Source organism: Phoca vitulina, unplaced genomic scaffold (assembly GCF_004348235.1).
Source record: "Phoca vitulina isolate PV1807 unplaced genomic scaffold, GSC_HSeal_1.0 scaffold31, whole genome shotgun sequence".
Lineage (NCBI taxonomy): Eukaryota > Metazoa > Chordata > Mammalia > Carnivora > Phocidae > Phoca > Phoca vitulina.
In genome coordinates, this window is record NW_022589734.1 from 23487557 (window position 1) to 23514621 (window position 27065).

General features: G+C 49.2%; 2 protein-coding genes across 4 annotated transcripts in view; one reads left to right on the forward strand and one right to left on the reverse strand.

Annotated features, from left to right (window-relative positions):
- The window catches only part of ALDH5A1 (aldehyde dehydrogenase 5 family member A1), a 24360-nt gene extending 14034 nt beyond the window's left edge, over positions 1-10326 (forward strand). Inside the window, exons 8-10 of the mRNA XM_032424739.1 lie at positions 2300-2469; positions 5500-5558; positions 6892-10326. Coding sequence (XP_032280630.1) covers positions 2300-2469; positions 5500-5558; positions 6892-7097 — 435 coding nt within the window. The 3' untranslated portion in view covers positions 7098-10326. The remainder of the gene's footprint in view (positions 1-2299; positions 2470-5499; positions 5559-6891) is intronic.
- Positions 10327-16205: 5879 nt separating this feature from the next.
- Positions 16206-27065, reverse strand: part of KIAA0319 (KIAA0319 ortholog) — a 99013-nt gene continuing 88153 nt past the window's right edge. For 2 of the 3 annotated variants that reach the window (XM_032424717.1, XM_032424718.1), the window contains exons 16-21: positions 26698-26857; positions 23381-23523; positions 21524-21712; positions 19958-20048; positions 17929-18020; positions 16206-16719 (exon numbers count right to left, since the gene is read on the reverse strand). In XM_032424717.1, coding sequence (XP_032280608.1) covers positions 16541-16719; positions 17929-18020; positions 19958-20048; positions 21524-21712; positions 23381-23523; positions 26698-26857 — 854 coding nt within the window. In that variant the 3' untranslated portion in view covers positions 16206-16540. The remainder of the gene's footprint in view (positions 16720-17928; positions 18021-19957; positions 20049-21523; positions 21713-23380; positions 23524-26697; positions 26858-27065) is intronic. The other variant, XM_032424720.1, reaches the window with a different exon arrangement.

Below are 27065 nucleotides of genomic sequence, written 5' to 3' on the forward strand. Positions count from 1 at the left end.
ACACACACACACACACACACACACACACACACACACACACACACACACACTGGAATATTACGCAGCCATAAAAAAGAATGAAATCTTGCATTTGCAATAACATGGATGGCTCTAGAGTGTAACGTGAAGTACATCAGTCAGAGAAAGACAAATACCGTATGATTTCACTCATATGTGGAATTTAAGAAACAGAAAAAAGGCACAAACAACAAAGAAATCAGACTCTTAACTCTAGGGAACTAACTGGTAGTCAGCAGAGGGGAGGAGGGTGAGGAGATGGGAGAAATAGCTGAAGGGGATTAAGAGCGCACTTACCGTGATGAGCAGTGAGTAATGTATGGAATTGTTGAATCACTATATTGTACACCTGAACCTAAGAAGGCACTGATGTTAACTATACTGGAATTGAATAAATAAAGGGGGGAAAACCCCCATAATCCTTTTTAGAGTTGCTTACAAGGAACTTTCTTAGAATATGAACATCCAAAACAAAAAACAAAAAACGTGAACATCCCATATGTTCCTTAGGCAAATCTCTACTAGTGGAAAGGATTCTAATGAAATCATTTAAAGCAGACCGAAGTTGGAGGCTGGGTTGTATGTGGGGAAAGAAGGGTGACACAGCCAGCCTCCTGGGTGTCACCTGAGGAACCAAAATTAAGTTAGAGCCAGGTCAGCACCCACCTGGGCTCCTGCTGTTCTCGGCCGCCTGAGGACCAAGACCCCAGGGCTGCCCGGCCTCAGTGGGCAGTCAGGTCAGCGTCAGCCAGTAGGAGCCAGGGGAAGCATCGAGGTTTGACAGAGCTTTGTATTCTTGCCTTGGGATTGCCCTAATAGAGAACATGCATTAAAGTGTCCATTAAAGTGCTCCAGCTTCACGAGTGAGGGTGGGTGTACCGGAGCCGGGCTCCCCTGCCTTTGCCCCTGGGGGAAGGGGGCTGTCCCTGAAGTGAAGCCTGCCAAGTCAGAATAAACCTGAGCTTGCCGTTGCCCCTCTTGTTCAGGGGACAGATTGGAAACCACAAAGCCCACCCACGTCACCCACTTAAGTTAACCAAGCCAGTCCTTCACGAGGAAGGTGAGCAACCAGCAATCATGATAACTTTAGGGCAAACCCTCAGCCCATAAGAGGAACAGTCAACCCTCAAGGAAGAGGATGAGTCTGGGAACAGAAAGGAATTTTCTTAGAATTGAATAGCGTTCTCCCTGTGTTTTCAGCAGATTGCCTATCTATAAAACAAAAGCAGGTTCTGTGAAAACGAGGCAATGAGAACAAGAAAGGTTTTAGAAATTAAACACATAATGGTCAAATCTTTTTTAAAAAATCAGTAGATGAAGATGGAAGACAAAATCAAGAAGAGCTCTCAGAATTTAAAGCAAAAGACAAAGAGATGAAAAATATGATAGAAATTTGAAACGAAATGAATTAATCTGAGGTGAGGGGATATCCATTTTAGCAACAGGTGCTCCAGAAAGAACTGGGAGGGGAAAAGTAGCATTATCAAATCAATAACATGAAAACTCAGAGCCAGGGGAAATGATGCTTCACATGGAAAGACTTTACCAACCACGTAGTGGAATGAAAGGAAAAAGCCCCAGATACATTCTGCTAAAACATGGAATGTCAGGAACATAGAAGAAGATCCTAAACACTTCCAGAGAGTGGGGGTCAGCTACCCGCCAAGAAGTGAGAACTATCTCTGAACATGACTTTCATCAACAACAATAGAAATAGCGATGTGTACTCCAGAGTTCTGAAGCAAAATGATTTCGGATCACCATTCCGTCCCCAACCAACACAAGGTAAGACATCAGACATGCGTTGTCGGAAAACTCAGGAAGTAGGCGTTTTCAGTGTGCCTTTCCCAAAACAGCCACTTGAGGAGAATGTAATAGAACAGAATGAAAGCCAGGAGGACAACATGGCGCCCAAGAACCTGGAGCTAACTCAAGAGTGCAAAGAACAAATCCCAGGAAAACTGCAGAGTGTCAGGCTCAGAAGGTCATCAGGCCATACTAGACCCTTCAACAAATTATAGGATCAGACTGGAAAATCTAAGAGCAGGGGAAGGTGGCACTTGCCCACACCACGTGCCGTCTTCCTGCCTCTGTGTCTCTGCATATTTGGTTCTTTCTACCTGGAAGGAACCAGGGCACATCGTTCTCAACCTATTTTTTAAGAAAAAGAAAGAAAGAAAAAACCGTTCCCTATAGATTTAACACTCTAAAGAGATTGTTATCATCTCCACAGTTATCTTCAAGCCAGCTCTCCCGGGCTCCTCTTTTTCTTTTCACACAGGTAGAGAAACACGTGAGTGACGCGGTTTCCAAAGGGGCCACCGTTGTGACCGGCGGGAAGCGACACCAACTTGGAAAAAACTTCTTTGAGCCCACCCTGCTCAGCAATGTCACCAGGGACATGCTCTGCTCTCACGAAGAGACGTTTGGGCCTCTGGCGCCAGTGATCAAGTAAGATCACCCCACCGGCAGGAAGACGGGAGAGGATCAGGGCAGAAGAGGGACACCTGGGCAGTTGGGGCACTGTTTCGAGGCCCGGGGGTCGGGGGGTTGCTGCAGAGCAGAGCTCTGTTGTTTCAGGCGGAGGGCCAAGTCCAGTTCATGGTTCTGGAAGAAAAAAAAATGTGTTTTTATCATAGACCCCTAAATTCACCAGATTCTTTCCTTTGCCTTCTTACTTCTTGCTTTCGGCTGGTCCATCTTCTCAGGGGAGCACGTCCTCAAAGAGTTCTTTCAAGGGAGTCAGTGGGAAGTGAACTTGCCGTGCTCTTAGGTTGTTTTATCCCACTTTCAGAGGTCAGTACTAACTCACCTGGATAGAATTCTGGGCTCGGCACTGTGAAGATACCACTAATTGTCTATTGTTTCCGGGGTTGTTACCGAGAAAGCTGGTGTCTGGCTCTTGGAGGGACCGGCTTTTCCTCTTGGAGGCTGTTAGGATTTCTCACGGGTCTTTGACATCCTTAAGTCTTACCGGTGAGGCCCATCGGGAGCGTCTCCACGCTGTGGTCCTAACGACTTCCTTTAATGTCCCAGGTGTCTGTCTAGTCCTGGGAAATTCTTGGTCACTGTTTCTCCAGGTATTTCTCTCCCCCCATTGGTTCCTTAACGGCCTCCTAGGAAGCCCGTGGTGGTGCCGTGCCCCCCTCACCCCCTGCTTCTCTTCACGCCTGTGTGTTCACTGCACATCTTCATCCATTCCCGAGGCCTCCAGAGGCTCTCGGTCCCCCCACCTGCCAGTGGAGTCCTGCGTTCCTCAGATACGTGCGCTCTGCTACCCAGCCCATCCGCCGCGCACCTCGGTTACTCTTCCATCCCTGGTGTCTCCAGTTCATTCTTCCCCGTCATGGAGTCTTCCTGCTTCCTTAGTCTCCCTTACGTTGCCGTGGGTGCTTATCCGTTGCTTACGTTTTATTCTGTTGCTCGGTTTCCACCTCCTGGGGTGTGGGTCGTTCTGTATGTCATGCTTCTCCTTCTCAGAGCTCCTCAGATGTCTCCTCGTTTTCTCTGTGAACTCGTCTGGAGCTCTTTGAACGCTTAGTGTCTGCCTTGGAGTTGTGGTGAAAAGCTTAGGCCGAGTCTGGGCTGCTTCTGATAACATCTGAGCCTCAGGAAGGAAGCTTCTAGTATGAAAGTCCAGTCTCAACACGACTGCCTGTGCCCCAGGTGTTTTTGGCTTCCTGGGGTATTTTGTGGTTACCTCTGGAGTAACAAGAGGGGTTCAGGGGAAGAGGCGTCTGGTTCATGCTGTTGTCTACACTCGTTTTGGGTGACTCACCAAGCCAGCGGGGCTCGAGTTCTGCCTGGGCCCCACCACCCTGAGCTGGCCCTGCGGCTTTCCTGCTTGTCGGCATGTGCCATTGGTCCAGGGACCCCGGTCTGTAGGCAACAGCACCTGAGTCCGTAGGCACGGGGGGGGAGGGCGGGGGGTGGGGCGCGGGTGCAGCCCCTCCCCCCCCTGCAGGCTCCGTGGCGCTCCGGCCCTTCCCAACCCTCCATGGGTGGCCCCTAGCTCTCTCCCACTTGAGGCCTCATTCCCTCGGGATCCAGCCACCTTCTCGGCCCCCAGAAGCGTCTTGTGTTTTTGGTCTTAGTTGCTAATTGAGGGTTTTGAGTTAAGACTCTCCTTCTCTGTCCTCTGACATATCCAGCGTCGGGTTCCCAGGGAGAGCTGGTCCCCGGCGCTCCCCGGGCCACCTTGTCTGGGACAGAAGTCCCTCTTACCGTATACTTCCCTGGCTTTGTTACCGTCTTGCCAATGAAATTTACATATTAATCCATCACTGGGGAAATGGACCGCTTGAAGAACTTTTGTCTTGTCTTAATAAAAATTTTTTTACCTAGAATGTGAACCTGACATTTCCAAGGAGCCTAGAGGATGCAGTCGGTGGTGAGGAACGCAGGCTTTGGAGGTGGACTGGGTGTGGATTTAGGCTTTGCTGCGTCCCACCTGTGTACCCTTGGACCAGTTACTTCCCTAGCCCCAGGGTCCTCGCATGGGAAAGGGACAGAGCCAGTACTGCTTCGCAGAGCAGTGACAGAGGCTCAGTCACGTGATGCGATAAGGCCCGTAGCACAGGGCCGAGGCATTATGGTTGTCGTTCCGTCATCGAAGCGTGAGGTCAGGGAGGGGGACAAGTTGCTGCCGGCGGGCTCCGCTCTTCCCACACCTCTCCTCTGGGTGCGGTGCTGGGCGCACAGCTCCAGGGTGTGCGGGAAGGTGAAAATCCTCAGGGATGCCACAGTCAGTGAGGTGATGACTCTGTTTCTGAGGGGGAAGTGGGGACATCAGCCGCGCGCTCTTACTCCGTTCTCCGGCGGGCAGGACGCTCGCTGTCTGTCTACAGGTCGGCAAGCCTAGGAGGTACGGCTGCGCGTCCTCGGGACAAGTGATCCTCTGGGGTCCCCTCCTTGATCTCCCCCCGGAGCCCTCTTCTCTCCCTTCCCCTTGTGTAGACGGGGGCCCCTGCTGGCTCTGCCCGGTGCCAGCAGAGCTCGGAATTTAAGAATGGGGGGCTGAGAGCCCTCTGCCCCGGAAGAGCGCTCCTCACATCTTGTTCCGGAGGAACAGCGGTAAAGCTGGAAGGGACCGCGGAGGGCTCTGGAACGACCACTCGGCGCCGCAGGCAGGAGCAGGGCCCGGCGCCGGCCCCCGGGAGCTTTCTCCTCCGTTACGCCTGCGTCCCAGTGGGTGCTGCTTGTGCTGCGGTCTCAGGACGTAGCAGGGCGGTCACCCCTCTGGGAGGCACTCGGTCTGACGCTCCGGACGCGCCGCATCCCACCAGCCTGCTTGCCTCCTGTTCTCTGGCAAGAGAGGAGCCAGCATGTGGAGCAGCGGGGCTGTTTTCTCCCGCACCTGCCCCGGGGTCTCGGTGCCGTTTAGCCCCTGCCCTTACTTGGGAGGCCAATCGGGAGACAAGGCGGCGGGTTTTCCCTGCCGTCGCCTACAGATTTCGCTGACCGCGCATTCCACCTTGGCAGGTTCGACACAGAGGACGAGGCTGTGGCCATCGCGAACGCGGCCGACGTGGGGCTGGCAGGTAGGCGGCCCTCCTCGCTCGGCGCCGTGCTCCCCGTTTCTCGAGCTGGTGCCGCGCTTGCCTTTGAAACATCGCCCTGGGTTTTGAGAAGGAGACGCCATTGGGGTGTATGTTTTGTTACTTTCCGGGGCACGAGTGGGTTTGTGCAAGTTCACGGCCTGCCGCCTGGTCCTGCTGCGTGTGGGCGCTCCCTGCAGAGAGCGGAGGGAGCGCAGGAGAAGAGGGGGGCAGCTTGGGGGGCAGCCCCCGCCCCAAAGTCCCGCGGCCCCCGAGGCTTCCTGCCTGCAAATGCCCAGTCTGTCTCCTTCCATTGTGCCTGGCTCCCGGCAGCCTGAACCAGACCGAGGGCAGCAGCAGAGCGTCAGGGACGGTGGAAGAGGCAGTGGGCGAGTGTGCAGACAGAGCCTGAGGGGTCACTGTCCCTTTAGTGTGGAGGTGGTCAGGGCGGCCGCAGCACGTACCCCATTATCCTGACATCATCAGATGCACACACATGCACCCGACAAATCGACGTCAGTGCCCGCAGTGGGGGGAGTACTGAGGAGGATACAGAGAAGGCCGTGGCCTCCAGAAGCTGCCCCTCCGGCTGTAAGAGAAGGATTTATACCAGGAGGAGGGACGCGCGCACCGTGGAGGCCCTTCCCCCACGCCGCCTGCAGAGAGCTATCCTAAGGCTCGGGTGAGAGGTGTGCGGGAGCGCCTCTGGGACACGGCTCCGCGCTCCTTCCCTTCACGGTGGGACGAGGGGAACCGCACCCTGCATTAGGTCAGCAGTGATGGGCAGCGTTCTGATCATGCAGAGGTGGGAGGAGAGAGATTCTGGGCAGGGGGGACCAGGGGAGTTAAGAAGGAAGGACAAGGACAGTTTGGTCACAAGGACAGGATGGTTGGTGATTGGCGTGTTGGAAGGTAACGCTGAAAATGTTGCCCGAGTTCACACTGGGGAGGGTTCGAGTACCCACGAAGAATTTAACCTTATTTTGTAAACAGCAAGGAGTCACCGGAGGGTGGGGCAGACAGAGCATGAGGAGAGTCGCACCGTCGGCTCAGAGGCGTGCGGGAGAGCCTGGGCCGCGCACGGCAGCATGTGGGGAGGTTACGGCGGCAGGCCTGGGAGGCGGTGAAGCGAGCCCCCGTGAGTGGGACAGACGCAGCATGACGGTGTCCCACGGGTCTGCGATGAGGCACGGACAGGACCAGCGTGGGGCCCCTCTGGGAGCAGGGAGGATTCCAGGCCCTGACGAGACACGCCGTCGCTGGTGGTATCCTCGGCTTCAGACGAGGTCTTTCACGACTGTCCTACGTGCTGTGTACGTCCTTATCCCCATGACAGGTTACTTCTACTCCCAAGACGCGGCCCAGATCTGGAGAGTGGCAGAGCGGCTGGAAGTCGGCATGGTTGGCGTCAACGAGGGACTGATCTCCTCTGTGGAGTGCCCTTTCGGCGGCGTGAAGCAGTCCGGCCTCGGGCGAGAGGGGTCCAAGTATGGCATTGATGAGTATCTGGAGCTCAAATACGTGTGTTTCGGAGGCTTGTAGGGTTCGTTAGTTCTTTAAAAAAATAAAAAAGGAAGCGTACTGACATATATGGGGACCTGCCATCCATTATTTTAAGTGAACGAATAGGTTATTGGAATTAGGAATTTTTAAAACCTCGCCGCGTGCTCATCATCTCAAGCAGAGGGGAACCCCCCCCCCCCCTTACCCGACCAGGGACCAGCAGATCCGCATGCCCGTGGCAGCCACCGTCTCCCCAGGAACGCGCATGGCCCCGGGGTGGGGGGACGTCCCAAAGGCTCCCTCACAGCCGTCCCCCCGTGGGTCCGAGCCCCGACCGGAGGTCTGCAGGGAAGAGCCCTGAGCACGACGAGCGTGCACACCATCCCCCGCCGTCCGCCGGCTCAGAGCCTGCCGCGTGTTTGGAGGTGTTGCCGCACGGGCTGAATCGATGGGTTTTCAAGCCCTCTGAAACAGCCCCGAATTGCCTGTGTTTCTGTGAGGAATGAAGGAGCACCTTTCCCTTTTCCTGGACCTTTTCTTTTTTTTTAGTTTATTTTTTTAGTCATCTCTACACCCAACATGGGGCTCGAACTCACGACCCTGAGATCAAGAGTCACACACTCCACCGACGGAGCCAGGCGGGCGCCCCTGGACCATTTTTTAAGTTGAAGGCTTCACCGCCCTAAATTTACTACTTAAAGATGATGTTTTCATTTCCGTCCTGCGGTCCACTTCATTGGGTTTCCTTTAGGCAACGAGCCTAAGCATAAGGCAGAGCCCCTCCCCTGGTCGGCTGTGGATGGCGGCTCCGTCCCCCCGTAGGAGCCTTGTTCCATGGACCTGCCGATCAGCACCCGTTCCTTCCGCAGACTGGAGACTCCGTCCATGCCTCACTTGCTCCATGGGCTCTTGTGAGCCTGACAGAAAGGGAAATGCTCGCCAAAACAGAAAAAAAGAAAAGGAAGAAAACCTGGTGTAAGTACAGGAGCTATTAATACTAGTAGCAGCAAAGCCCCCTTGGGCATCCAGCTGGTGAGGAAGGCTGGTGCCCACCTGCTCTCCCCCCTGGGACGAAGCGGTGGTCACCTGCAGCCTGCTCTTCCCGCCCTCATGGGGTGCTGCGCTCCTTTGCCTCCAGAAGAACAAACAGTCTCACCACAGTGATCTCGAGGGGAAAACCAGTTTCCATAATGGCCAATCCACCTAATGGAAGAGGCATGAGCCCTTGAATGTCAGGCACCCTTTATCCAATAAGAGTTTTTACGGTTCGTTATTTAAAGCAAAAATGACCGGTGTCTCCTATCACTCTGAAAGAGGAACTCTGATTCAGAAAATTCTAGGTTCTTCTGGACATGTCTCCCATCTGTACTCAGACGCCGAAGAAGAGGAATCAAGGCTGTTCCTGGCTGAGGAAGCCGAGATAAAGCTCTTTCCTTTCCCACTCTCTCTGTGTGTGGAGTCCACTGACATTCTGGGGATATTCTGGGTAGTGGAAGGAGAGCCTGAGGGCAGTTCCTGCCACCCCCTGGGACTTAGCATTCTTCCCTACGCCCCTGGGGAGCCGAGGTTAAGTCACCAAGTCTGGAATGCCCGTGGGCACAGAGGAACTCACCTCCGGTCCTGGAGCTCCCTTCTGTTAGCCTGGATCATACCGGCTGTGTCCGAAACCCACAGAAGAAACGAGCTGACGTCCACCTCCTGGGGACGTAGCTCACCTACACCGTTAGGAATCACATACGCAGCATATTGTCAGTTTATTTTTTTGTTTTTATAGTTTTAGGTGGTTTTCTACATCCTAGTTACTGAAGATTTGGATGTGTCCATCTGGTTTCTCTTAACAACAAACATGCTGTAACATTATTTGTTAGAAGTCTGGAACACTGATGCTGGGAGGTGTTAGGAGAATACATTCGCGTATGTGGGTAGCTTTGTAAGCCAGTGGATTCCTTGGCTGGGTGGTAGATCTGAGTTTTCTTGTCTATTTGGCTCACCCGGTACATAAATTCAGGTCCAGAGACTCACTGCAATGTCTTTCATTAATTTTGTATTTAAAATGATTTGAGGAGGAAATAGGTTACTGTTTAGTAAAACTGTTGTGGGTTGTGGGAAGAAAGAAAAGTGTCTCTAACTGAACATTTCAGGGGGTTATTTTTCATTAAGGTAACCCTACGTGATTGGGTTGCCAGGGGTTGGCAAACTACAGCCCACAAGCCACATATGGCCTGCGACCTGTTTCCGTACAGCCCAGAGCTAAGAATGGTTTTGTATGTCCAAATGATTGGGGTGGGGGGAAATCAAAAGGATAATATTTCATAACACAAATTACAGGAAATTCAGATTTCAGATTCCATCAGTGAAACTTCATTGAAACACAGCCATGCCCATTCATTTAACACGGGATCCACGGCTACTTTCTAGGCAGGGTTGAGAACTGGCCACAGACTAACACTATGGCCCGCAAAGCCTATGGTATTGACTCTGAAAAGGTTTGCCAGCCCCTGATCCAGAGCTCCTGATGCTGAGGGAGATACTGATCTTCCTGCATTTATCAAGCATTATTTTATTTCATTGAACACCTGTGTAAAATACTTTTCTGGGCATTGCTCCAACGAGTTCTCACCAAGAACTTGCCGCAGCAATGATCATAGAACTCAGATGAAATTACCTGGATAACAAGAGTGTGTTGGCCTAGAGAAAACTTCTCAATTTACTTTTCCCAGCTAGGCAGGGATTTGCATTGAAACAGCTTATCTGCATCTGTTGTATTTATCCCTTTGAGTGGCTTTCAAACGTGATTTTATGTCAAGTGTTGTATTCTTTTCTCCTTTATTCTTATGGAAAGACTTAATGAAAATAAACATCAGAAGCACAATGCAAATAAAATCTGATTTTACTGTTATACTGTTAACTTTAGATTGTGCCACATGCCTGCCTTCTTAGAAGGCTGGAACCCGGGGTTTTAATTATTCATGTGCAGCTATGTTAGACGCATTTTACTTAATATTTATGCTGTGATTTTTGTATGTGTGCTATATTTTGTAGGATAAAACTTGGGAATAAGTGTAGTGGGAAGTGTGGAAACATTTTGCTTTTCAAATGTGCACAGAACTCATTTTTCCAGTTTTTGATAATTGTGTACGTGTATCTGTGCTCGTCAGCAGAGTTGTGTGTAATTAATAAATGTTGCATTAACAGAATTTCCTGTTTCTGTGTTAAGGTTTTTGGTTGTGGTTATCTCCAGTTCGTCATTTCAGTTTATATTGGATATTAGACCAGTTCAGATATGTATGAAGAATAGCAGTATGCCATCCCAAAATATGCTGCTTTGATGTAACAATTATTGTGAACTGAAGATGTCTAAAAGAAGCAGATACCAGAAAAGCTGTCTGCTCTCCCCCTATTTTCTTAAAAGCAGGACCTAAGTTTACAAAGGTGCCCCCACCCCTGCAGTAGGAAAGAAAAAGGTTGATCCCCAGAGACAACTCTAGATCCTGTCAGCCTGGAAAGGGCACCACAGGAATCTACATAACAGATTTTACCAACTGGCTTTTGTCTCTGCCCTTGAAAGCCTACAGCTGCTTTCCTCTGTCCTGTCATTTCTGCACAAATGTATTGCTCTTTGTTGAGGATGTTTCGTAAGCCAGAGTTTCAAGCCACCTCTTTCGAGTTCCTCATTCTTCCCTGGGTATCTCCCATGTGTACATGAGGCATACATGTTAATGAACTTGTTTTTCTCTTTTTCCTCTAGCTTTTATTTCAGAGGTCTCAGCCAAGAACTCAGAAGGGTAGAAGGAAAATTATTTTTCCTCTCCTGCAGGTGTAAATAGTGCTGCCTCCCCAGAGAGCTTCTAGTCAGTGAATGCTATGGACCAGGAGCATGCATGTGAGATTTTGTACCTTAGCATCTTCACGAGGATCTGTCCCGTGGTTTGTGCTCATTGAATGTTTGCTGAACCAGACTGAAAATTTACATGGTTTATAAGTGTGGCTGTGTGAAAAAGTATACTCCAGCTTTCTCAAATTTGCCAGTCTCTTCTACTCACTCCACTGTTACCCATTACGTACTTTTCCTCAAGTTTGGGCTTTTCTGATACAGAGCAGTATGAGGAAGAAATTCCCTGAAATCCTGCTATTCAGATATAATCACTGTTAACAGTGTATCTTATATTTTCACCCAGTGCTCATTACTTTTTAAGAAATTTCATGTGGCCTCATTGAATCTGACATTGAACAGAAGTAAGTTTTCATTGGAAGAAAGAGCAGTGCCACTGGATACGTGTCTCCCTTTGTCATTCCACTGAGTTCATGCATTTCTTTTCCCCTGCTTTGGTTTTTTAAAAAATGAACATACAGGGGCGCCTGGGTGGCTCAGTTGGTTAAGCGTCTGCCTTTGGCTTGGGTCATGGTCCCAGGGTCCTGGGATCGAGTCCCACATCAGGCTCCCTGCTTGGCCGGAAGCCTGCTTCTCCCTCTCCCACTCCCCCTATTTGTGTTCCCCCTCACGCTGTCAATTAAATTAAAAAAATTAAAAATGAACATATGGTAAGTATTTTATTTAACTCATTAATGAGGAAGCTGGTAAGGGTATTATAACCAGTTGAAAGGATAAGCCAAAAACTCCCACAAATTTTATATGGATGAGAAACCTTGAAATGACTGTGCAAATGGAAGTACACTAGCTTCTTCCACACGTGGGAGGGAAGTCAGTCAGACTCCCAAGACGCCAGAATTTGCATTTTGCACCACTCTTCTCTACAATGGTACAGGGTCAGAAAATGCCTCAAGGGCACTGAATGCGGGAATCAGAGAACCCAGGAAGGCCTGCTATGTGTGGACAATGCTTAGTGTTCCACTGAACTTGCTTTTAATTTTTTTTAAATTTTTATTACCAGGAGAAATTACCCATTTACCTCTCAGTTTGGGGGGTTCTTTACATCCTTGGCCTAGGCCTCTGCTTAAAAGCAAGTGTTACTTTCATCTTCTTCCTGTTTCTTCCATTCTCTATCAGTAAATGTAAATGCTACAGCTTCTTTCTATTTTAGCCTGCAACAAATTAAAAAGCAAATCAGTGTGGTTTTCATTGATGAAGTCTGGCAAAACTTTCTGGAAAAATAGGCCCTGCTTCATCTAAGAGTGTTGAAAGGCTACCAGCATATTCTATTTGCATGTGCTATTTATAAATGAATGGAAATGGGTTTGGAAATTGGCAGTCTGAAGATTTACTTACCATCCATCCACTTTATCAGCTAACTAGGAAGGACTCGCCACAGTGTAGGCCGCGAACAATCCCCCGTCCTGGTGATTCAGGGCACAGGGACGTGTTTGCAGGTGTTGTGTCAGATTAGGTAAGACTGTGTGCTTTCTTCCGGTTGTGCTAAGACCTCAGGCCTGCAATTCTGGGCTCGTCACCTTGGGACAGAGGTGATAATACTAAGTAGGCTTCAAATGCAGGAAATTTGGCCATTCCCTAAACTCATCTCAAAAAGGGAGACTGTTTAGTTGGAGAAATGCTGGTTGTTGTTGTTGCTGACTTTAATGGAAGAACTTTTAGGATTTCACTGTTAATCATGAATCTGGCTATTTTCCCTCCACATCTTTCAACTTTTTATTTTGAAGTAATTATAAACTCATGGGAGGTTGCAAAAGTAGTACATTCTGCCATACCTCCCACCCATTTTCCCCCCGTGGCTACCATCTTACGTAACTAATATCAGGGAACTGACATAAGTATCTTACTGTTAATACAGGCCTTCTGGCAGTTTCCCCAGTTTCTTGTACACTCATTTATGTGAATGTGTTATCCAACTTAATCCCATCGGTAGGAAGGTTTGTGTAATCAACGCCACAATCAAGATACAGAATTGTATCTGTAACTGTAACTGTGTCCACCACCGCCAAAGAAATCCCTCCTGCTAGCCCTTTATACTCAGCTTTGGAAGTAAAATCACTTGGCGAGGTTTCTCATTCTTGGGTGATGGGCATGAAGGAGGGCACGTGATGTAACGAGCACTGGGTGTTACACGGAACTGATGAATCGCTAGATTCTACCCCTGCAACTAATAATAGTCTATGTTAACTAAATTGAATTTAAATTAAAAAAAAATTTTTTTTAATTTCATTCAATGTAACATGCATGCCAAAAAGAGTACAGAAGTGAACTTGCTGAATCTTCACAAGCTGAGCACACCCTGTGACCAGCACCCAGAGCAAGAACACTGCTAGTCCCCGCCTGTGCCCCTGCTGGAATGACTACTTTTGTTTGGTTTTTAAAGATTTCTTTATTTATTTTGGAGAGAGAGAGACAGAGCGCGGGCATGCGAGGGGGAGAGGCAGAGAGAGACGGCAGAAGTGCCGGGCTGTGGGGCTGGGCACACGGTTCTGAGAAGGGCCAGGAAGCGGGTCTTTGGGGTTGGCACGGCCCTGCACACCGCTCCTCTGCCGTCCCCCAAGCAGGAGCGAGGGGCGCGCCGTCCATCACGGCTGTCTCGGTGCACACGCTGAAATCCCAACTCCACGGAAGTCTCACCACAGCCTCACGGTTTCCCCAACCATTTGGAAACGTGAGAACCACCGCGGGCTCTCGGGCCGCACAAAACAGGTCAGGCCAGCTTGCCCACCCCCACCCCAGGGAAGGCCCTCGCGCGAGGCGGGAAGTCCTCCCCTGCTCCCACGGAAATACAGGCACCTTTATTTAGACGGGCCATGTCTCATACGTGCTGGCCCACAAATAAGAGCTGGTCAGACCTGGGAAATAGCGCAGGGCGGCCGGGGCGGCCGGGACCCTCCGCCCCCAGGCTGGGGCGCCTCCCGCGCCGCCTTCCCGCTGCATTCTTCCACGACTGGCCTCAGTACCCAGGTCACAGCCCCTTGCACCGACTGGAAGGGCCTCGTGGGCGGGCTTCTCCGTCAAGCAGCTGGAGAACCTTCCCTCCCCTGGCCCTGGGGGAGCTTCTGCCCTGGGTGGCGGGCAGGAGGCGGTTCTTCCTCACCCCGAGCTCCGCCCCGCCCGGGGTCCACGGGGTACCCAGGGCAGACCGCCTCCTGGTGCACCTGAGGTCAAGGTGCACCCGTGCGGGAAGGGAGGCCAGGGGAGGCGGAAGCAGCACTCGAAACCAGAGCGCTGCCGCAGGGTGTGATCCCGCAGGAGGGACGAGGGAGGCTTCTCTGCGTCCTGTGTTCTCTCCACCGTCTGAAGGAAGTCCCCTGGGTCCCAGGAACAAATGGTCCAAAAGCCCAGCCAGAACCTGCTGTCCAACAGCTGAGGGTGGGAGTTCTCTGTATAGTAAGGGAGGAGGGTGGAAAGCATGGGCTTCACAGCTTAAAAAATTTGCATTCCGTTCGCAGATCTAGCACTCTTGGGCTGTGACCTTGCACAAGTTGCTTAACCTCTCTGGGACTCCAGGTCATTCTCTGCCACATGAGAATAGTATCTCCTTTTCCAGGCTGACTGTAAGGACCAGTGGGGTATATATAAAACATGTATTATGCACACAAAGCACTTAAACATTCACTCTTCTTCATTGCACGCTATCCACCTCCTATTCTGCATTCCTCGAAGCCGGAAATTTCTGGTTGTATACAAAACAACTCTGTTCACTAGGTATGTGAGGGATTAAGTTTATGAAGATAAATACTGGTGTAGAAACCATCACATCTTCCTTCTAACATCACAGATAGACTGAACTGACTAGTAATACAGAAAGTGGAGGCATAAGCAAAGAACTTATTTTTTAAAAATAAAATTACAGTCTTATATACTTTTTAGTTCTGCCATTCCCCAGAAAGTACAAAAATTGAAAACAAGATGATCTCATGAGGATGAGTATGACCAGAGAGAACAAAAGCATCTGCAAGCTTAATTTTGTTCAGGGACCCACAGCAACTATTTTCTCCCTTGTTCCGTCCTGATGGTTTAAACCTGATCCTCTTGCTTTTCCACTTAATCATGGTAAAGCAATCCTAGTTTCACAGAAACTTGTGCACCAGGATCCTGTTTAGCTGTGTTCACGCCTGAGGCCACAACACTGATTCTATCTGTGATGGGCCCCACCTCTAATCTTTCCAAAGAATGCCAAGGGCGCCTCCCAGGTCACCAGCCTCAGGACTATGGATGGAGAACCAACAGGGGCCAGCCACCTCCTCAGGCTATAGTTCACTCCAGGTCTGCTCTGGGGTGCTCTGTTGTTGGGGATGGGTTCCCCCCCCATATATTTAAAATGAGATTTATTTGGTTAAAAAAAAAATGATTTAAGGGGCGCCTGGGTGGCTCAGTCGTTAAGCGTCTGCCTTCGGCTCAGGTCCTGATCCCAGGGTCCTGGGATCGAGCCCCGCATCGGGCTCCCTGCTTGGCGGGAAGCCTGCTTCTCCCTCTCCCACTCCCCCTGTTTGTGTTCCCTCTCTCGCTCTGTCTCTCTCTGTCAAATAAATAAATAAAATCTTAAAAAAAAAAAAAAAGATTTAATGTATTTTTTTAAACCTATGAAGTGAATGTCTATGTCAATTTGTTATCATGGAAAGTATCTGTAGGGGCCAATTATCATGAGCATCCCATCCTAATTAAGACGGACTACATTTCTGAGTTTGAGAATATAGACAAAGTTGCTGAGTCATTATTCCTATCTATGGCAATCTAAATACATGCCCATGGACATACTCAATACATGTTCCACCGGTTAATAATCACTTTTATCGCGTTTAACATACACTGGGGCTAGGAGAGGCTTCAAGGTAGCTTTTCTAGGAGAAAGAAAAGGCAAAGAATGTTACCATGTGACCTTCAACTTTCAACCTACAGGTCATTATGCCCCCACGTCCCTTTCTATGCCTCTGGTCCTCATCCGATGATTCTTACTCAGCTCTCAGATCCCCAGGAGCTGCGGCCGACAGAGGGCAGACGGTGGCTGGCCACAGCAAGGAATAAACATGCTGGGGGGCTTGCTCTGTACGGGGGTCTCAGGCAGCACAGAAAACTTGCCACACAGAAGACAACCCACACCTCAAGGAAGCCACTGTAATACACGCAGCCACGTGACGGTGTGGGTCCCACCGGAAAAACCATGTTCGGAACGTCGTCCTCAAAGGCAGTCGCAGCTCCAAAGAGAAATCAGCCCTCTTTAAATGTGTGTTTAACTTAAAGGTCTGCGGATAGACACAGGGGTAGTCTTTATTTCCACATAGGTAATATAAATACCGTGCCACCTACGAGACACAAAACTCTTCTACGTGTACACCTAGTATCTTACCCAACCTGTATCCCTGTTAACAAGCATCTCTGTTTAGAAGAGCAACGTTTCTGGTTTGTTTCATGTCTCCAACACCCCAAGAAAACAGATCTTTTAAATACAGGGACGCACATCCAGCCCCCTGTGAAAGGACATTAATGCACTATTCTAACAAGAGTTAGTTCTGTGTTTTAACTCCCATTAACTGGTCCTGGATTCAGCGGTTCCTGTGGGTAGGCTTCGAGTTTACAAACTGCTCCATTATCTGTCCTTTGAGCAATAGCTGAAGGAAGCTCCGTTTCTGAGGGAACCATTCATAGAAACTTTTGGATTCCCTCTCTCCATCCTCTCTCGGCTGAAGATTGTGTCCTGATCACTGTCAAACTCAGACTCGGACACCATCAGGCTGGAGTTGTGCTCTGTGCTTCGGTGTTTAATACCTAGGGAGAAGCAGACAGATGCATCTTGGGGGAAACGGCCTTTTTCGCTCTCAGCTGTCTTTCTGGTTGTAGGTCCCATGTACCCAGTGGTGTTCTCTGCACCTTCCGAGCATCACTCACAACACAGCAGGGGTTGGGGGCCCTGGTGAGCAGCAACAGGGGCTCTGGAGTCACCCCTGCGCTTGAACCCAAGCTTCGACGCTTACCAGCTAGCTGTGTGATGCTGGACAAGACGCCTAGCCTCTCTGGGCTTTCAGGCTCCGTGACCATTAACACTGGGAGATGACCGAGCCCGCACTCCACGGGTTTATGGTGAGCACTCCGTAAAACAGTGCAGGTGAAGCTGATGCCCAGGAGTTAGCGCTCAGTAAGCACGAAGTGAAAGCTGTTACGGTCTTACGATTTGGTTCAATCAAAATATTTTTGGTAGAATATGTGATTGCTGCTGGTCAAACTAAGAGAAGCGGTATGAGATGCGATCCCTGCTCTCAGAGAATTTACAGTGTCTAGCTAAGGGCTTAAGACAAAGACTCACGAGAAGATGGTTCAAAACAGGCAAGAAACGTTGAAAAATCAATCTTACAGGAATCAAGAACGGATAAGCACACACCGATCGGCCAGCATTGCTTCAGCGATATTTCACACAGGCAGGGATTTGGACAGAGGACCGGGGAGGGCGTGGAGTGCGCAGAGAGGCACCAGAGACACGGGGAGAAGCAGGTGGCCCGGCCCGACCCGCCACGGCCCTCGCCGGCTCTGTCGAAGCTCTATGGCCCGTCGGCTGAGGGAGATGCCGTCGGGGAGCAGGCCTGCGGGGCGCGGCGCTCAGAGGGGCGCTGGGGCGGAGCGGGCCGCACGCCCCACAGCCCAGCTGTGCCAGAGGAAAACCTGTTTGAAAAGCGGTCTCTGCCTGCAGTGGGGGCAGAGCGGGGGCTCAGCTGATAAGAGGCATTTCATATCTCTCAGCCGCTAAGGCCTCCAAGTGCGTCCCCAAAATTTCATGAAATTCAGAATACAACGATGCCTCCCCGTCACATATCCTTGGGATTGGTGTAGGTTTTTCTTCCCACAAGCTCAGACTCACTCTTCCTTCCCAATTAAATTGCTGGCTCCAGCCTGTCGCTCCCCCTTCACCCAAGGGAACGCTCAGGCAAACCCCCGGACCCGATCCTTTCAAGCACCGGGCAAGCATCTTGCAGACCACCTTACCATACTTGGGCCTCAGCTCCATTCTCTCCTGGTCGTCCATGTTATCCAGGATGGTATACTTGGTTTTCTTCCTTATTTTAGTCCTTTTTCGTCTGAGAGGAACAACGAAAAGCCCGACTCAGGTTCTTAGAGAGGGGCCAGGAATTAAAACGCTAAAGGAAATGGTTTGCCTTTAGAATGGAAGGGTCGGCACGTGTAGGGATGATGTGCGTACAGGGCCAGGGCTGGGTTCGGTGGAGCTGAGGCACAGCGTGCATCCTGAACAAACACAGGAGCAGGGCGGCCACCCCCCCAGCGCCCACCTAACCGCAGGCTCTCGGCCAGGGCCCTTGGGAGCCACCCTCTGAGTACCCGAGGGCTGGCACAGCGAGCTTCCCCACGGGTACTTCTTTACTCGGAAAAACCTGGATGCACACATTTCCCCCCTGAACCTACACTGCCTAGAAGGTCCAAAGATGCACAGATGATATAAACTAGCAACCAGGAAAAACAAACAAACAAACAGAAATATAACAGATTCCCAAAATTAATTGGCAACAGCCCAGGATTTCATTTTTCACAACGCATGAAAAACTGGTCCTTTGTGCATCATCCTAAGCTGCCGAGGATTATGTGAAAACACACATCAAAGCCACGGAAGGTTATGCTGAGGACAGTCCCAGAGCATTCAGTTTCCGGACAGGGTGGGGACTGAGCACGGGCCTCTAAAGCCTGATTCAGCGCTTACTAGCTGGGTGACGCTGAGACAATTTTTTGATATTTCTGTGACTCCAAGTTCCCACCTGTAAAATGGAAGTAAAACAGTCCCTTTTTATACGGTTGGTGGGAGGACTGAATAATATACATAAAGCACGGAGCGCCATTCGTCACAATGGCGAATATTTCATATTCCTTACTAATACTTAAAAAGGTCACAGCCAAGCACTTTCTTCATCATCACCATCATCTGCTTGACACGTATGCCACAAAACTGCAGAATGTGTATTTTTTTTTTCATTTTCATCTATTTTTATTTTTTGCAGAATTTTTACAGCCAAGCACAGCAGGGTGCCCATGGTCCCAACTGGCTCTGGGAAAGTTTACTGGGATTTAGGCCTCTGAGGACCTGTGCCCCCCCTTCACCAGCCTCACTATTGGGAAAGGAGTCACAAATAAAACCAAGATAATGTGAGCGGTTTCAAAAAATAACTATTAATTACCGTACACATCAGTTTTTTTATCGTATCTTCTTTGGAGAGTATTTAGTGTTTTGTGTCGATGGTGGGCCACCACACTGTCTTCTAAGGACTCGGGAAATCACTGTCCCTACAAATCTCCTCACAGAGGGCTGGGCACAGAGTTCTGGAAGACTGAGACAACGAGGCAGCTCACGGGCTTCTCGAGGTCAGCTCCCCCGAAGAAGGAAGAGGGAAACACCGAAAGCAAAACTTCTCTTTGGTGACTGCATGGCCTGGATTAAGGTTGTGCATTTATTCAATAGGACTGAGACAGATTCCATTGTTGCTTCACACAAAAGAATCAAAATCTAAATTTGCATCAGAATGTTTCTGGAACTCCTTCCTGTGAGGGCTGATCAATCAGGCCATTCCAGGAGTGTCTTAGTAAAGGGAAGGTGAGACTGATAGAAAATAACATTAGATTTGATAGAGAATCACTGAGCCTCCTAGGGAAGAGGAAAGCTGCATAAGAAAAAGCCGCCTCTGGTATTATTCCATGTATCTGGGCACACATGCCTTGCGGGGGGTGGGGTGGAGCGGGAGTACAATATAGAGGATTTTTTTTTTAAGTAGGCCCCACTCGGAACGTTGGTCTTGAACTCAAGACCCTGAGATCAAGAGTCGCATGCTCCATCGACTGAGTCAGCCAGGCGCCCCCATAAAGGACTTTTAAAGTCTAGTTTGTCTTCATATAAAAGTGACTGTCAAATGGTTCAGCAGCTTAAGAAACCCAAGCTAAAGCTACTACAGCTATCGGGTTCCATTTCATGACGTGTCATTATCCCAAGTACATAAACGAGCAGGCGGGGTACCTCTTGCAGCAGCAGATGCAAAGCCAGGGCGAGCCCCCGATCAGCACGAGGACAGTGAGAGCCAAAGCCGTCACGTAGAATATACTCCACTCTGGGAAACGAGAAAGCCAGAGGGGACACGGTTACACGCTGTTCGCAAAACAGCTTTATCTCAGTGACTCACAATGAGTGTTTCTGAGTTCTTACGAGCAAAGGCCACCTACGGCCTCATCGGGCTGGGCAGAGCATAAACACGGTAAATGCAAATAAATCAAGAACAACTTAAAGGTACCCAACTTCGGTGCAATGGGTTCAGGGACCTCATGGGGTATATTTCATGCTGACTTAAGGACAGAATTATCAAAACCAAATTAATTAAGAAGTAATGCTGTGAGGGGCGCCTAGGCGGCTCAGTTGTTAAGCGTCTGCCTTTGGCTCAGGTCATGTTCCCAGGGTCCTTGGATCGAGCCCAGCATCGGGCTCCCTGCTCAGCAGGGAGCCTGCTTCTCCCTCTCCCTCTGTCTGCCACTCTGCCTACTTACGCTCTCTCTTTATCTCTGTTAAATTAAAAAAAAAAAAAAGAAGGGGCGCCTGGGTGGCTCAGTTAGTTAAATGACTGCCTTCAGCTCAGGTCATGATCCTGGAGTCCCGGGATCGAGTCCCACATCAGGCTCCCGGCTCGGCAGGGAGTCTGCTTCTCCCTCTGACCCTCCCCCCTCTCATGTGCTCTCTCTCAAATAAATAAATAAAATAAAATAAAAAAAAAAAGAAGTAATGCTGTGAACACCCATGTATGACACATCACAATATTCCTTCCATAATCACAAGAAACACAACCCTCCCCGCCAAAATAGTTCTGGCTTAGTCTTTAATAAGGCAAATAAAATATCTGTATGGCTTCCTATGACACATGCACACTTCCGAGAGCCAGACAGTAATTCAGAAACCACCTGATCTGTATTCCTTCCACATCCTTGCACAAATCCAGTATAAAAAGCTTTGCAACAGCAATTCGGGACAGAGAAACCAAGGGCCCAAAGACATAGGCTTAACCCTAGTAAATGTTATATATGCTCTTTGGAATAATGATCCAAGGGCTGGCTGTTTTCAAATTTCTCGGCCAAATACGTGCATCTGGATCCCCAAGGCAACAAAATTGCTCTTGCAAATAGACTGGCATTAAAATAGGATGTCGGGGCACGAGCTGGGCTGGCTGAGAAGGTGGCTCCCATCCTTGGTGCCTGCCCGGCAGACATCCAGGAGGAGTGGGCCAGACTCTCCCGTTCATCTGCGTCCAGCAGGTCCACACCAGGAAACACGTCACCAGAAGGCCAACTGAGCCCGAGCCAAGGCAGGTGCACCCCAAAAATGGCCCAAGGGGCACAAAGCAACTCTCTCGGCAATGCGGGCGGTGATTAGCCAACTCTGCTCTGCCGAAGTGGGTCTCCTCATCAGGAAGGTTTGCGGAAAAGCCTAGGCACGGCCGTCCGCACTGACGGCAGGGGGTGGGGAGGATCCTAACTCCCTGCGCCTTGGCCTCAGGCAAGGAGAGGGCGAATGTTTACAGCAGCAGAATGGGGCGGGTACCTGGGATTTCCCAAACAGTGTGTCCGCCGCTCCTCGCCCACGGGCGCACCCCAGCCCCAGACTCACCGCAGTTGCTCTCCCCATCCCGGATGTAACGCTGTATCAGGTTCTCCATCCACAGGCGGGAGCACACACAGCGCTTCGTGACGGGGTCGCAGTGACCGTGGCCAGAGCACCGCAGAAGGCAGCCTGCGAAGACGGGGTGCGGCTGAGGCCGGTGTGGCGGCAGGCGGGAGGACGGGGCCTGGCTTCCGCCCAGGGTGGCTTTTCATTAGCTCGGACCCCGTGGACGCATCTTGCTGAGTCAAGAGCCTCTTACGGCACGGAGGGGGCCCAGGGGGTCTCTCCCATCAGGAAGCAAACGGCAGAAAAAAGCCAATCCACACCGGGTAACAAAAGCCTTAAAAATGTAGCCAACACGTAGTACCCTCTGGCCTAAGAGAGATACATTCTAAGAATTTATCCAGTGAAAATAACTGGGGATGTGCACGAAGATTTGTCTACAATTACAGCATTATTTAAAATCAACCTAAAGTCCTTGAGTGGAGGACTGGTTGAACGTATCCAGGATGGAGGACAACGCAGCCATAAATATCCTCTATTGAGGGAGAAATCGTAAAAGATTCGAAAAAAATGATAATATGATTTGCAGTTAAAAAGCAGATTAAAAATATTTATCGAATTATCCTGATTGTATCACATGTTTCCAGAGAGGGAGGAACTGGAAGGAAATACATCAGAATATTAACGAAAGTTAAGTTTGGAGGGTGGGGATTCTAGGCTCAAGAATCTAGAGGATTGTTTTTTTTTTGCCTTTCTAGATATTCCAAATTTCCTATGATAAATAAGACATTACTTTCGTAGCTAGAAAAAAGGGGATTATTAAAAGATTTAAGTTAGTGCACGTTGAGGACGTCAGTTGTGGACAAACATCTCTCTGAAATACGCTAAACCGTCCACCCGACACTGTTGTGTCCCTCCCGACGCTCACACTCCTCAGCGCCTGTTGGAATGGCCACTTACTTCATCATGAGGGATCATGTTCCTCAGAAGGTAGAGAGAGAGAACTTGGACCAAGACCACATTTCCGAGCACACCCGTGAGTCAGTTTGGTGCCAGGACGGGGCAGCAAGCGAGGCGCCAGGACGGGGGTCCGGTGGGAGGCACCTGGAAGCTACCCTGCCTTTCCAGGAGTCCAGGAAACCCCACTGTCACAACACCGTGACGCCCAGGGAAAAAACTACATGAACATAAGCTTTTCCAGCCCAGAACACTTGTCTTTAAAACTGTGCCGACAGCTTAAATATGAAATTTCTGACAATGACCATTATCTGGAGTATAGTTTTAAAAAAACTGACCCAGGACTGCTGTTTCTCTTGCTTCCCTCAGAGGCAAAGAGCAGGTGGTAAACGTGCTGGAGGAAGCCCACTGTAAACATAAACGCGAACCAAGTCTCTGGACGCTAAACGTGAAAATCGTCACACCTCACTCCTCTTTCCATGCCAGTAAAACTTGGCCCTGACTGGCAAGGCTGAGTCTGATTTTTTTTTAAGAATATTCCCAGAGGAATCAACCTATAGGCATATTCTTGGAGGAATTAAGTTCAATATTTAATTTCTAATTAGACAAATACTGGACTTCATGCCCAGTCAGTCCCAAAAGACTATGTGACCTCACTACTGTCCTGTCAGACTGCAAACACATCTTAGATCACCTCGTCCAAGAAATCTGTCACTTTAACCTCAATGCATCTAATTTGATGGGATGTTTTGCTCAGTGCCATCCAATTCTGAATAGACAGCAAATATTTCTATTACTTGGACCCTAAAAGAAGGAATATTCCCATAGAAGACATACCTGCTGTGTCGATCCTCAAGACTTTGAAGAGCAAGGAATCGGCCTTCTCCTTTGAGAGCTGCCTGTGCAAACTGTGGACCACGTCGGCAGCTTTGAGAACCTCGAAAGGCGGCCCACTCTGGACATAAAACACAATCACGGTGCTGCAGAGCAGACAAGAGGGAGGACAGCCACCGGTCAGGTGGTGACCGACATGTCACGTCCGCGCTGGCCGTCTGACCTGGGAGGGTTTTGACTGCCCCAGCCGGGTGGTTTGGCAAGGACACAGGGACATATCTCGTGGGCCAAGGAACTGATCCGTTTCTAGTCACAAATAAAGGCTCTTCAGCCCCAGAGCTATCTATTCACCTGATGACAGACAGACCTTTAGATTAAGAGGAGCAGTATGCGTATGTGTGCAAACAGACTCAGCCGAGCGCGGGGAGATGTCCTTACTTTTATCTGTTTATTGAGATATAATTTACTTCCACTGGAATTCACCCTTCTAAATCGCATCACTCAGCGGCTTTTAGTATATTCACTACACTGGGCAACCATCGCCATCATCTGACTCCAGAACACTGTCATCACCTCAAGGAACCCTGTGCCCATTAAGGAGTGACTCTTCTTCATCCCCTCCTCTTTTCAGCCCCTGGCACAACTCATCCACCTTCCATCTCTCCTGATTTGATGGTATGTCTGATACAAATGAATACACGAGGCATTCTGTCCTGCTTCTTCCACTTTGCATGATGTGTCCCAAGTTTATCCAAGTCCCACTGTCTACCACAAATTCCTTCCCTTTTACTGCCAAACCACATTCCATCGTACGGACATTTCCTCATTGAGTTTATCCATTCATCAACTGCTGACGTTTAGATTGTATCCACTTTTGGCTGAACGTATAAATGTTCGTGTGCACGTTTCTGTGTGGACACACATTTACCGTTTCTCTTGGGTACGTATCTCGGAGTGGAATCACTGGGTCGTCTGGGAACTACGTTCAGCCTTCTGAGGAACTAAGTCCACACTGGCTGCACCCTAGTACGTTCCCGCCGGAAATGCAGAGTGTTCCAGTCCTTCCGTGTCCTCGCCAACGCTTGTTATGGTCCGTCTTCTGGATTATAGCCAACCTAGCAGGTGTGAAGTGGTATCTCAAAAGGATTTTGCTTTGCATTTCCCAATAGCTAATGACGTTGAGCACCTTTTCATGTGCTGATTAGCCATTTGTATGTCTTCTCTGGAGACATTTCTATTCAAATCTGTATTCGTTTTCAAGGTTGCCATTAAAAGTACCATAAACTGGGTGGCTTATAACAATGGAATTTATTCTCCTACGGTTCCATAAGCTAGAAGCTCAAAATCAAGGTGTTGTCAGGGCCATCCTGTCTCTGAAGGTGTTAGAGGAAACCATGCCCCACACCTTCTTGCAGCTCTCCGCAGTGGGCGTGCTTGGAGACCAATCAATCCACTGTCACCTGGTGATCTCCCTGTGTGTCTGAGTCTCTTCTCTTCTTACAGGGACACAATCACCCTGGATGAAGGGTCCACCCTACAGCAGTTTAACCTTATCTCAACTATTTCCATCTGCAGAGATCCTGTTTCCAAATCAGGTCACACAGGTAGTAGGGGTTAGGATGTAAATGTATCTTTTGAGGGGCCACAACTCAGCCTACAAGTGTTTTTATCATGAAAGGCTGTTGGATTTCATCAAATGCTTTTTTTCTGTGCCTACTAAGATGATCATATGGTTTTTGTCCTTTATTAATAGGGTTTATTACATTTATTGATTGACCCACCCTGCATGCCTGGGATAAATCCCACTTTGGCTAGGGTGTCTACTTCTTTTAATATGTTGCTGGATGCAGTTTCAAAGTATTTTGTTGAGGATTTCTGCTTCTATATTCATAAGGGACATTGGTCAGTAGTTTTCTTGGGAATGTCTCTGGTTTTTAGTTTTATTTTTTTTTAAAGATTTTATTTACTTGAGAGAGAGAGCGTATGAGCAGGGGAGGGGGCAGAGGGAGAGGGAGAAGCAGACTCCCTGCTGAGCAGGGAGCCCTACATGGGGTTCAATCCCAGGACCCTGGGATCATGACCCGAGCTGAAGGCAGACACTTAACCAACTGAGCCACCCAGGTGCCCCTCTGTCTGGTTTTAATATCAGAGTAAAAACTGGCCTCCTAGAATGAGTTGGAAAGTGTTCCTTCCACTTCTCTGTTTTGGAAGAACTTGTGGAAGTGGTGGTAAATCTTTAAATGGTTTGGTAGAATTCACCAGTGAAGCCATCTGGTCCTGGGCTTGGTGGGAAGTTACTGATTACTGATTTAATCTTTTCACTTGCTATAGGTCTGTAAAAAATTTTAATTTCTTCTTGAGTCAGTTGGTATAGTTGTGTCTTTCTAGGATTGTGTCCATTTCATCCAGGTTAACTAATTTGTTGACATACAATTACTCAAAGAATAATCCTTTTTATTTCTATATGGTTGGTAGGAATATCCCCTTTCATTCTTGATTTTACTCATTTGAGTCTTCTATTTTCTTGGTCAGTCTAGCTAAAGGTTTATCAATTCTGTTGATTTTTCAAAGAAATAGCCTTTGGTTTTGTTGATTTTCAGACTTGTTCAGTGTTTGATATTTTGTAAGTAAGGGAAATGTGTGATTTGTTTTGAAAGAATGAAAAAATAATGAAATTTACGAAAAAGTAATTAAAATTCTATGAAAAAATAATTAAAATTCTTTTAACTTGGTATTTTTCTAAGTAAACTTCAGTTGTCTGGAAAACAAACCTAAACAGAGTAGCTGACAATAACTGGCCAATGGATTTACTGTGAATGGTAGGTTTTCATTCCCATACTCTTTCTCTCCTCCCACCCACCCTACTCCACATAGATTGGATAAGCATTCAAAAACAAAAGCTCAATTAAATATATAAATCTTATATAAAGGCCAGAGGTTTAGCCTCCTACACTCCCAGAAGACAGCAATGGTAATCGATGCTCCTCTCACACCAAGAGAAGCCTCAGCCCTGGGAATATGGGGTAGGGATGAAGTCTGGCTGTGACGCATCCTCTGTGCCAGCCCCAGGCCATTTGCACGACCTCTGAAGATAGCCGAGCTAACCACCAGTTCCGGCTGAGGATTGCTAACTCCTTCATCTGGAACATTCTCGGTCAACAAACATTTACCGAGACTTGTAGGAGGGACCTGGAATGACGTTGTCCTTACTGCTGCCCTTTGAGAAAAAGAATGTATGGATGGGATACAAGCGTGTGCAAACCCAGACTACACGCAAAGGGAACAAACAGGATCCTGCCGGACAGGTATGCAGCTCACACCTGAGGTCCGAGTGGGCCTGGATCTTCTGAACCTTAACGTCTGAGTCTGGCACGTTCAGCAGGGCCGCCAGGTGTCTCATGAGGGTGTCCTTCTGCTGCTCGGTCAGCCGCCCCACGCCCACCTGCAGGGTCAGCTCCACCAGTCCGCTCTTCCTGGGGTCTGCGAAGCCAGAACACACGGGATGTCCGCTCTGACATCCTGCTGGACAACATAAGGGGCAAGGCCCGCACAAGGGTTTACAGAGTTTCAAATGATCCGGGGTAACTCCTCAGGACTTAGGACTTTCCCTGGGAGATCTCCAGGGGAACCTAAACAGCCTCTGGGCTACCTTGAAATTTTGGCACCGCATACCCTTCCCTCAGCCTCG